Source organism: Phoxinus phoxinus (genome assembly GCF_949152265.1).
Source record: "Phoxinus phoxinus genome assembly, chromosome: 21".
In the NCBI taxonomy this organism is placed as follows: Eukaryota; Metazoa; Chordata; class Actinopteri; order Cypriniformes; family Leuciscidae; genus Phoxinus; species Phoxinus phoxinus.
In genome coordinates, this window is record NC_136896.1 from 2,635,516 (window position 1) to 2,648,120 (window position 12,605).

General features: G+C 36.7%; 1 protein-coding gene across 1 annotated transcript in view; it reads left to right on the plus strand.

Annotated features, from left to right (window-relative positions):
• Positions 1–3,404, plus strand: part of LOC306989047 (IgGFc-binding protein-like) — a gene marked incomplete at its 5' end in the record, with an annotated part of 75,238 nt that extends 71,834 nt beyond the window's left edge. The window contains 4 exons of the mRNA XM_079594366.1: positions 104–349; positions 545–707; positions 2,930–3,032; positions 3,127–3,404. Of these exons, the coding sequence (XP_079450492.1) occupies positions 104–349; positions 545–707; positions 2,930–3,032; positions 3,127–3,230 (616 nt within the window). The 3' untranslated portion in view covers positions 3,231–3,404. The remainder of the gene's footprint in view (positions 1–103; positions 350–544; positions 708–2,929; positions 3,033–3,126) is intronic.
• Between the last annotated feature and the right edge of the window lie 9,201 nt (positions 3,405–12,605).

Genomic DNA, 12,605 nt, shown 5'->3' on the forward strand with positions numbered 1-12,605 from the left:
CTAATATTCTCTAAACCAAGAACATATATGGTTTACTTCTAAAGCAGAATTTTACCCATAAAATAAAGTCGTTTTAACACAGATCTGTTCATTATTTCATCAGCATGGTGCCCAAGACTCTTCCCGCTGGTGAAGGCAGATATTGGGTCCGGATGATTCCATATGAGGATGATGAGTTCACCCGGCCCTTCACTGGTAGTGTGGATGCAGAGCTCGACCAGGAGATGCATGTGGAAGTTCGTGTTGAGGGGGTCGACAGCCGCCAGTTTGCCCTGGTGATGGACACGTGTTGGGCTACACCTGTGAACGATCCTGATTACAGCCTCCGCTGGGATCTCATCCTTTCAGAGTAAAGCAGGGATTTTTTCTATTGTTTTAAGCCTATAGCCTCAATGTAACATTTGAATAAATAATAATTTTTAAGTAATCAACCATTAGGATTGCCTTACATCCTTTGTCTTTCAGTTTTTCAGAACTAAAACATGAGATCATTTGAAACAGTCAATACAAAAGTGAAAGAATTTATCATTATTAATATTCTCAGGTGTCCCAATCCAAAAGACAACACAGTGGATCTGCTGCAGAACGGCGTCTCGACATCCAGCCGTTTCTCTTTCAGGATGTTTATCTTCACTGCAAACGCCACTAAGCTTTACCTGCACTGTGCTGTTCACCTTTGCCTTGTCTCAAGCAATCGATGCTCAACGGTCAGTTTACAAAACCTCTCATAATTCATACATTTGTGATTCATTTTCAAGAGTAGCTTTAGTACTGTAGTTGTGAAATAATTTTTCAATGTATGTCCTTAACATCAATCTAATAGCCAATGTCACTTTCTGACTGTCTTATGAATCTGCAGTTTATAAACCCTTATTGATCAAACACTAATATAAATAAGGTTGGTATATTTTAAGGTTTAGGGCCAGATTTACTAAACAGGGCAATTTAGCATGAGACACACTAAAGAACACGGATGCAGCCAGTTCATTTCCATAATAATTAACGCAATCTATTAAGAGGAGTGAAAATTTGTGTATGGCTGCAAACAACAGAGCCATTTATAATCAGGTGTGTGTAATCTAACAACACAGGTGCAAAATGGGTTAAGACATGCTTTTTTTTTGGAGCGGTAAATAATGGGGAGTATATTTCAAAAAAATGAATAAGTGAGGCTGATGTTGTAGACAATACCATCAGCAATGACAAGTTGGCTTTGAGAGTCCGAAAATGGTTGTACTGCATTGAGCACATCAGGTCTGTGATCTGGCCAGCCTTGTTGGATTGTTTGTTGGAGGCAGCTGAGCTCCTTCTTTGAGCTGTTTTGATGCTCTGAGTACTTCTAAGGGGGCTACTATGAGTATGTCATCCATGACGCTTATAGCACCGCTGATGCCCTCTAGTATTTCATCCATAATACGCTGAAAGAGTTCTGGTGCGCATTTCAGATCGAAAGGAAGCCTAAGCCACCTAAATCTTCCAATGGCTGTATTAAAGGGATAGTTCACTTTAGAATAAAATGTTGGTATGTTTTAGCTTACCTCAAGGGCATCCAAGATGTAGGTGTCTTTGTTTCCGCCATGGTTTCAATTTTTATATTTTTAGGTCAAACCGTTCTTGTCTGTCAGTCATATAATGCAGGTCTATGGTCACAACCTCAAAGAGCATGCACAGAGAAGTCCAAATTAAACAATTCCCCATCGTAAGTACACATTGATGGCCTAAGACACGAAACAAGCGGTTTGTGTGAGAAAACGAACCTGTAAGTGTGACATTTATGCTCAGCATCTCCTCATCTTCTGTTTCTGATTGCAGTTGCACACTGACTGTTTACTGATCTTTTGTGACATGCTGCCACCCAGTGGTTTGGTTTTTGACAGTATGAGCATACAGCCTTTTCCTGGAAATGTTCCTTGATTCCACTTATGTTGTGGGTCTTTGCCGCAACTTTAATAGTATTTTGGTTGGTTTGCATGCATTTCTTTCTGCACAGCTTTTGTCAGATTTTTCTGATAGGTTTTCTTGTTTGCAGTTTGGTATTTTGCTTTCACCTTTACTTTACATAGCTTGAGATTCTTCTTCTCTGACTATTTCAATTTGGCTCTGTGACAGTTCAAACTGCTGGGTGATTTCAATTGCTTTTGGTAGCGTCAAATCTTCCCCTTTTTCTAACAGTCTCTCTTGGCCTTTTTCTGACACCCGCTATTATCACATCGATCTACAGTACATATCATCTAGATCAGCATACTCACAATCCATGATCAGGATTCTCAAATCCTTCACGAAGTGATCAAAACTTTCAGTGACTCCCTGCTTTCCTTGTTTCCTTGTCTGGCTATTCTCTTATTTGTTCTCTGCCTTATGTAGTTGGTGAAATTATTTTCACTTTACATGGGTCATCTCACCTTCGACCCATTGCAGTGTCTTATATATCTCTCTGCCTTGCTCACTGATCCACGTGCACAGCCAGCCTGCACGCTGTTTCGGGCCGTCAAAGACGAATGTGGCGTGGCTCCGAAATCTTTTCGAATTTTTGATACAGACCTGCAGCGTCCCAGCGATCTTGGGGTGATGCCATTCTTTGCTTATTATCTATTCTTGACAGACTTCTGACACCATGTGAAATAATGCTACTGACACAGAGCTTCAGTACCGAGCCATGCTCATACTTTTTATAATAGATACTGCCGTGCACATACAAAGTAGGAGGGATAGGTACAACTATGGAGGCCAGAGCGTCACTTAAAGAAATGTCAAAATGGCAATAAATTACAAATGTCAAATGAGGTTTTGTGTTGGCTCTCTCTGTTAGTAAATCTGGTCCTTAATGTTCAAGGCTGCCCTCCTCTGGAGACATTGTGCTCTCTTTTATCTTGTTGTTCAGTGATATTTAAAGAGATTCACAGCTGGATTTTGCTCTTTTCTCTATTAGGACTGTGACTCTGGACACCAGCGGAGAGAGCGCAGATCTCTGGACTTCCATGACAGTGCTTCCATATCCATGGGTCCTCTGGTGTTGTCTGCAGGGAACACAGGTGAACATCTCATTTATTTGAATCATTTGTAAATAAATGTTTCTATGTAAATACATTACATTTCACTGCATTGCATTATATTCCCTGTTCACAGATAAGTGGGTCCCAGAACAAGTGAAGGTATCTGAGGCTTCTTGTCTGTGTGGTTCTCTGATGCTGATACTTGTTCCTCTGATGAGTGTCCTGACACACTTTTAGTTTAGTACCACAACTTTTTACATTCATATTGTTCAGTGACATTTTAATTGGACAAACTGGTTTTGGGTTTCTAAATGTTTCTTTATTTCATAACTGTTATTTCATGTAGCATCTTCTTCTTTTTCTTCTTCTTTTTAAAGCAATAGATCAAAAATTCCTTTGATGTATTGCATGTTCAGACATTCATGCAACGCAATATTATTCATTTTAGTTTATTTGACATAAAAAGTAGCAATACAACTGTTACAAATTCTTTGTCAAGGTTAACACAAAGTTTCATTGATTTATTTTTATTGTGGTCCTTGATTTTAGAGAGTAATTCTCATTTATTTTCTTTAAATGTTCTTAATGATCCAAAAGGTAAATAAAAAAATAAAAAAACTTTCTTTCAGTAAAAGTTTGAGAATGTTTAATGATCATAGTGATATCTTTTTACTGCTGTCTTTGCAATCGCTTGACTTCTTTTCTATTGTGATGTTATGATAATGTGCATGAGAAGAGTCTTGCTAACTTAGGCCTACTTTTAATACTAAAGGCTTTGAATAATTTTACAGTTTAATTGTTCTTTCCAGAAAGCAGATGGGGTGAGGTTCAGTGAGTGGTCAGATTACCAAAATGTTTTATTTGATTGTACTAGTTTTTTTAGTTATAGAAGGTGAAGAGTAAATGTTAAAAGAGCCAGTAGGACAGAGAGCAAGTTCACATTCAGCAGTCCTCTGATACTGTCCTCGATTAAGAGCGTAATATTAATAATTGTTTAAGCCATTATTAATACCATATTGTGAACGTGTTTCTATTACTAAATATGTTTGGATTTGACAACAAAATATTACAGATCAAATACTTAGAAGATATCAACATTTGATCATAAACAATAAGCAGTATGTCAGTAGTCAATGGCCATATTGTGTGATTCAGATTACAAATTCCTGTCAAACGTGTTAAGATGAATGATCTATCATACATATATGATAAAGTAGAAAGTAAGAAAAAGTATGAACTGCTTTATATGTAGTTTTAACCTATAAAAGGTATTGATTATTCCAGTTGGTCTCTTAAGGGTTAACATGCTGAACATGTGAAAGACTCGTTGGCCTGCATGTCATGTTGTAGTCAGGCCCACATTAAGAACATTAAGAAGAGCCATATCTTTATCACAGAGATACAATGAATTGTATATTTACAGTATATAAAATATGGAAATATTCCAGGTTACAACATTAAAGCATAAATGCATTAACACCAAATATGAGGTCAAAGCAAACCGGTTTCCAGAAACAGAAACAAACTTTTGCCCATATATGACATAGTTTACTTTAAATAGGTTTAACATCAGAATGTCTTCTTTCTGGCTCCATACGTTTCCTCATTACTGTTTTGCTGGATTAAGTCCTTTAAATTGGAATAAATAAATAAATTAATGAATAAATAAAAGGACAGAAACAAATGATAATACATATTTTTATACTGCAAATGTGTTTAACAATATTAATATTGCATTATATATATATATATATATATATATATATATATATATATATATATATATATATATATATATATATATATATATATATATATATATATATATATATATATATATATATATACACATGTATATAACATGAACATAACTACACAGAAGAAAACATCATAGCTTTGTCCTTAATTCATCCAGGCTATAAAGCTCTTAAATTCTCATTTGTAGTTGCCCTAATGAAAATTGCCAATTGCATAGAATCCAGAGTTTAAATGCAAGTTCAAGACAAGAACTAAGCTCCTCATATACCATGGTTTTAATGGTTTATATAGCAACAACAACAATACTAATAATAAACTATGGTATTTGTAATGAAAAACATCTTAAACACTATAAAACAACCTCTTTGAAAGTGGCTTGTTTGCCCTAATATTACCCAATATTTAATGTAAAGCTAATTTTCATAATAACAATAAATAGCATAATGTCATATTTCTACACCTCTAGCTGCATGGTCATTTTTATAGGTGGGGCTGTATGTGTTGAGCTTGTAATTGTGCAGTTTACCTCAACACTTCAGTTTACATGGAGCTTGATCAGGTTTCAGCTAGTTTTACCACAGAGCAACTTGTAGTTTAGCCGGTATTCAGAACAGGTTTTTGTGTCAGATATACACTTTCTTATGTTTCATTGCACATAGACACACAAAAGCTTATGACTGAACATTTGGGTCAAATATGTCACAGGACGGGGGAATCAAAGACGGCAGGCATGAAGGATCCAAATGCAGGGATAAATAAAATTTAAATATTACTGCTTATTTAAATTAAATTAACTATCTGTGTAAATGTATATGTGTGTGTGTATACACATACTGTCAGGACACATTCAAGTGTGTCACAGGCTTTTTTGAATGATGATGAAGTCTTTGTGCAATGTGCAGGTGAGGAATTTAGAATAATTCTAAAGAGTGTAAATGTTGCTCCTCTAAACGGTGAACATAATGTTCACTTCCTCAAATTCTTCCTCAAACTCAAAGTTTTTTAAAGACAGAATTTGTCTGTTTTGCCTTATTTTATGTATTCTCTGCGGTCTTTGTAAATTAGGTTCCATGATTAGGATTTGTTGCTGTTTCTCATTGTTTTTCCCTTCAGTGTCTATACCCACATATTAGATATTGATTTGCCTAATTGATTTGCAAACTAGCATGCCGTTTCCCAGCCATTTTATAAGACATATAATTATGCCATTACTTTAGGGTTTAGGTTTGAGTTGCATGCAAAAAACATTTAATATGTAAAGAAAGCCTCGGGAGAAATAATAAAGTAACAAGCATTCATTTATTGACAGCCCAGCAAGCAATTATTTATAATGTTCTTTGGCGTTGGCCTCGTCCGTAGTACATAATCCGAGGGTAGCGGATCTGCATTTCCTGCCTGAAGACGAAGACTTAAGCTATTGTTGAGAAATTTCTACTAGTTCCAGTAAAGGTCAACCCACAGTTATTAAAGGCACTGATAAGATTGTGAGCGCTGTAGTTCAGCTTCACTGTATTGAACGACTGAAGAGAGAATCTCATAGTCCAGTCATCAATCTGAGTTTGCTCTGCAGCCGCATCTGACCTCTGGTAAACTTACTTACTTACTATATATATATATTTGTTCTGTCAAACGAATAAATTATTTAATCGTGATTTATCGCATTAATGTCATATGGATGGATAGATTATGATTATTTTCAACCCTTTTCCTTTTTAATCACATAATCATGATCTGCTGCATTCTTTATGATTGGTTTTAACATGCTTATTTTGCCCAATTGTAAAACATGATAATAAAAAAATGTAATTAAAAGATTGTTAATGCAGTGGTGACAGTCATGTACTGGAAGTAGTTTTGGGGAATTAACTGCATTTGCAACAATTACTGGAAAAATCCACTGACTACTGCACTGGAGATTTTTCATTGTCTGGAATCCATTCTGTGGTTTCCTAAACTGCACAAACAATGAAATACACAGTGCTTCTCATGAGATGCTCATACTTTACTGTAGTTTAGAGCATGAAATGTTCTTTATATCAGTGCCAAGTTAGTGTCAGATTTACTGTGTGAGAATTAAAACTCATCAACTTAATTATACTTAATGCAATAATTAAATTACCAATAAGCACATAATTAGTTTAAAATTATTTAAAATATACTCCATTGTTAATTCACGCATAATAATACAATAATTTATGTTCTTTTATTCAGCTTGTTAACCCTCTGGGGTCTGAGGTGTTTTCTGGGTCCTGGAGGTGTTCTGACATGCTCTAACATTTGTGCTTATTTCTGTTACTTGTGACATTTTCATGACTAAAATCTTATTACACTGTATTCGTTACAAACTCTGCTACAATAATATGTCAGCAGCATGTATCTAAAAGTTTGTCGTTTTGAGATAATAACATTTATGCGTGGTTTGTGAAAATGACAAGAAAAAAGTCACTGAAATGAGGTTATGAAACCCAAACTGATTATTTCTACACAAGACTTTTGAAAATTGTATCACGTAGCCTAGAATATTTGCTCCAAAACTATGTGAAAATCACCTTGACTACTCATTCAGATCAGACAATATATTGATTTAAAATTTGTAAGACATGTCTTGTGTAAGAAAGCTTTATGCGAGTAGGCGTAAACCACCATGAATATTGAGTGTTTCACACCTGAGAAAGATTAAGAGCCTCCCATAAGGGCCCTATTAGGAGCTCTCAGGGCCTATGAGGAACTTTGAACAAAGAATGAGGAGATTTTAAAAAGAAGGGCTTTTTGATAGTTTGGATTTATTTACAACACAACAATCCAAAGATACACAACAAATGGCAAAAAAACACATTATATAACACACTGAGCTAAAGACAGAGACTTAACCAGTCACACACATTTGTGCCATTCCTGAAACATAGACATACCTGTCATTTCCCAGGTGTTTGATTTTTCACTTTACCTCCTCATGCTCATGTTGAAGTCAGCAGGACTATACCTAAAAAAAAAAAAAAGAAAAAAAAAAGAAAAGCTGTGAACATGCTGATATCAAGAGAAACTAGGGCTGCACGATTTTGGGAATACATTTTAGATTTGTTCTGGTTAAAATTGCTTTTAAAAATGTATAAAATACACACACACATATATATTATATATATAGGCCTATATATAAAATGAACACCAGGTTTGTTGTGCCTTGCATACATGCAGGGCTGCATATAATAATAACAATAGTAGGCTATAGCAGGCATCGTTAAAAAGGAACACTTCAGTAACACTACACTAGAGAAAAATATATTTATTATCATATGTTACTTCAAATGTTTACATTGATATGACGCGTTTCGTTGTCACGGCTACATAAACAAATTTCCGCACACAGGAAGACAGATGTTATGGTAATATTTTACATGTATTTTAATCACAAAAACGAACGTTTGCATCAAGTGAAAGCATCAGGCACATTGGCTACCTACATAACAAGCTGTTTTAAATGTAAAATGTTCAATGCGGCTCTGATGTGGGCTCGGGTCGGGTATCCATCATATCAAACACACAGCGCGACTGAGAACATTCACTGAAGCATCGAGCAACAGTTCGACTGCAATGTGAAGTGTAGGCCTATGCAATAACACTAACTAATATAATTCAGAATTATACAAATTACTTAAACAGAGAATATTTGTTTTCGTTTTGAATCAGATCATTTAAAACTACACACTTAAATGATTATAAAGATACAGAGCTCATAAATGTGTGACAAGTATTCGCTGAGTTTTTATGTTTAGAGACGTGCTCAAGAAAAAAAAAAGTTCACGAGACGGAGAGGCAGAAAGCACATCCATACTTAACCCAAATATGGGTTAAAACAACTCTGCATTGTTCTGTGGTCATTAAAAATCCCAGGATGTCCTTCGAAAAAGAGTAGGGGTGTAACCCCGGCATCCTGGCCAAATTTGCCAGTACACTCTAAAAAATGCTGGGTTGTTTCAACCCAAATTCGGGTCAAATATAGACAAACCCAGCCGTTGGATTACATTTTTTAATTAAATGTCCATATTTGATCCAGATTTGGGTTACAACAACCCAGCATTTTGTAGAGTGTAGCACCTCACTGCATAACAAGAGATCCAGGGGGTGGAGTTGGATCCAGATCCAAGGGGTGGAGATTGGTAGGTTTAGGGGTGAGTTTAGGGATCAGGGGGTGGAGATTGGTAGGTTTAGGGGTGGGTTTAGGGATCAGGGGGTGGAGATTGGTAGGTTTAGGGGTGGGTTTAGGGATCAGGGGGTTGAGATTGGTAGGTTTAGGGTGGGTTTATGGATCAGGGGGTGGAGATTGGTAGGTTTAGGGTGGGTTTATGGATCAGGGGGTGGAGATTGGTAGGTTTAGGGTGGGTTTAGGGATCAGGGGGTGGAGATTGGTAGGTTTAGGGGTGGGTTTAGGGATCAGGGGGTTGAGATTGGTAGGTTTAGGGTGGGTTTAGGGATCAGGGGGTGGAGATTGGTAGGTTTAGGGGTGGGTTTAGGGATCAGGGGGTGGAGATTGGTAGGTTTAGGGGTGGGTTTAGGGATCAGGGGGTTGAGATTGGTAGGTTTAGGGGTGGGTTTATGGATCAGGGGGTGGAGATTGGTAGGTTTAGGGGTGGGTTTAGGGATCAGGGGGTTGAGATTGGTAGGTTTAGGGTGGGTTTAGGGATCAGGGGGTGGAGATTGGTAGGTTTAGGGTGGGTTTAGGGATCAGGGGGTGGAGATTGGTAGGTTTAGGGGTGGGTTTAGGGATCAGGGGGTGGAGATTGGTAGGTTTAGGGTGGGTTTAGGGATCAGGGGGTGGAGATTGGTAGGTTTAGGGTGGGTTTAGGGATCAGGGGGTGGAGATTGGTAGGTTTAGGGGTGAGTTTATGGGATCAGGGGGTGGAGATTGGTAGGTTTAGGGGTGGGTTTAAGGATCAGGGGGTGGAGATGGGTAGGTTTAGGTATATGTAAGGTGGGAGGAGTTGGATCTGGATCCGACTATAGATCTAATAGCTAAATATTTTCAAGAAAAGTGAATATGTGAATTCTTTTATAGTAATCTAAACATCCCTAAAATACAGACACACACACACAACATATATTTCAACTAATGTATGTAATTGATGTATCTTGAGTTTGCACCCGAGTGGGTCAGTAGTTGTTACCGTTCTGTGGCCATCATCCGTGATTTCCACCACTTAATCCAACCACTCTTCTTTAAAACATGATGACGTGAACTCGTGAGGAGGGTGAGAAAGTGCGGGTCTCGCCGAAGTACGCATCGAGGGCACGGAGGCGGCGCTCACGAGCACACTTCTGAGCGCTGAAATGCCGAATGGGACACCCTACAGACTCGTACACTTGGCGAGCACATGGCATTTAAGGCCACTAGACTGCGAGTCCACATGAAGTGTGCCATTTGGGATCCAACCTCATTTGTCTCAATGCCACTCACATGCACCCACATCATTTTCTTTCTATGAAACCTTTAAACTGCATTGACCGTTTTTTGTTTTTTTTGCTTTATAACTACCTGCATTAACCATGAATTACAGTAGAAATACATGTTATTAAAGCATTAATTAACACACTAGTAAATATAACTATATGTCTGAATAATAAGATGTATGAATGTACATCTAAATAGTTTATTTACTTACACATTCTAAGTGTTCTTATGAACCACTGACAACTCCTAAATAACTGGTTTGTAAAAAATGCAATACTTCACTTAGAAATTATAAATTGATCATTAATAAAGTATGAAAATACAATTATTAAACACATTATATGCTTATAAATCAAGAATAAAGCATTTATAGCTGTATTTATAAACTTCTTACTGTCTATTAATGCTTTATAAATGAGGAATGAACTGTTTACTAATGCTTAACTTATGATTAATAGCATGCAGTTTTATAAAGTGATACCGTACTACTTTATTCCAGTTATGATCTTGCTAGTTTGCACTTCTTACAAACCCAGTCTTACTTGACCACTGCCTGCATCCTAGGGGCCTCATTTATAAAATGTTGCGTATAGAAACCGTCCTACATTTGAACTTACGATCATGATCTTATGAAATGTGCGTACATATGATTTAGAGAATGAAGGTATGCACAAAAGAAACGTGCATACGGCTCTCTTCTAAATGTAAAAGTTATGCATCGCAAATGATCTTGAAATTGTAGGCACCTGAATGGTTTCCGCTTTGTAAATGCTGCCTAATTAAAGTCATTAGCATAAAAAAGCACCAGTCAATGTCCAAATCCTTTACTTGAGAACGGTGAGCGGCAAAAATATTTCAACTTCCAAATACCTGCAGTTCTCCGACTCTCTGCCACACGGAAAAGTGTGTACGTCTGCTTAGAGACCCTGACGTAGCTGGAACTTTTCCACTTTAGCGTACACACACTCTAAGATCAAATCTGTGCTTATGTACATTTTATAAATGTGCCTTTGGGTCACTCACTGGGTTTTTTGAGGTACTATTTTGGTACATTAGCTTTTGGAAAAAGTGCTAAACAAATCAAACTGACCCGTCGACATTCCATCTAGATTCACATCTATTCGAGCACAGGGTGAAAGAATGTATTTCTGACTGCAGGAGTACACAAGTAAAATGTCAGTTCAAATAACAAATATCTCAATGTCACATGAAAAATTAAAAACTGGTTTTAGCTATTGTTGAGACATTTCTACTAGTTCCAGTAAGGTTCAACCCACAGTTATTAAAGGCACTGATAAGATTGTGAGCGCTGCAGTTCAGCTTCACTATTGAACGAATGAAGAGAGAATCTCATAGTCCAGTCATCAATCTGAGTTTGCTCTGCAGCCGCATCTGACCTCAGGTAAAGTCACTTCTGTTTTATCCCATTAGACTCTCATGAGTTTGGATCACCAGCTTTTGATATAAATTATTTAGTAAAGTTTCTTTACAATTTGGCTGTTTCTTATATTTTTAAAATTTTCCTTAAAGTATCTGTGAATGTTATAGTTGTTTTATAAATGTGCACAACAAAGACAGAATAAATATAACAAAATATAAGAAACATATTTGTGTATGTTGTATGTGTGTACAGGTGCCGTTCATCACAATGAGGTTTCTGATCGCACTGTGTGTGTCGCTGCTGCTGATTAATGGTGACTGTTTCATAATCTGTCTGTAAAATGACCGAATATTACCCCAATATTAAATAATTATGTATTTATTATTTTAATTGTGTATTTAACAGGTGAAGTTATTAATGGACAAACATCAGGTACAACCATTCTTTCACTTCATCCATTTTTTTTTTAATTCAAAGGATTCATCTTTTGTTTTCCATAAAATAAAATAAAAAGTAGGAGAAATAAATAATTGGGTGGTGTGTGTGTGTGTGTGGTGGGGGGGAACAGAACAGTGAAGGAAATTCTAGGTCTAATTCTAGTTGGGAAATAAAAAATTGGAACTATTTGCAAATAATATTTGTATTAATTTGCATTAAATATGAACATATGTACATATGTACTTTTATTTGTATGCCTAATATGTCAAAAACGTAAAAAAATATTCTTGTCTCTTCACACTCTGTGTTGGAATTCCATGAATCACGTAAAGGTTGTTTAACATTTCTATCGCAAAACAGTTGACGTATTACATGCTTCACTTCTTATCTCACTCTCGTTCAACTTTAAACCGCCTCTTCGCGCTGGAATTCACGCTCTGCTTCTCTGAACAGCAAATCCCACATACTTTGATTGGCCATGTCAATCATTTCGACATTGGCGAGCGCTGTTAGACCCCTGAGGCAGACCAGACTAAACATTTTACTTTTAAACCTTTTTTTGTCATCCAAACCACATACAGAGCACTGA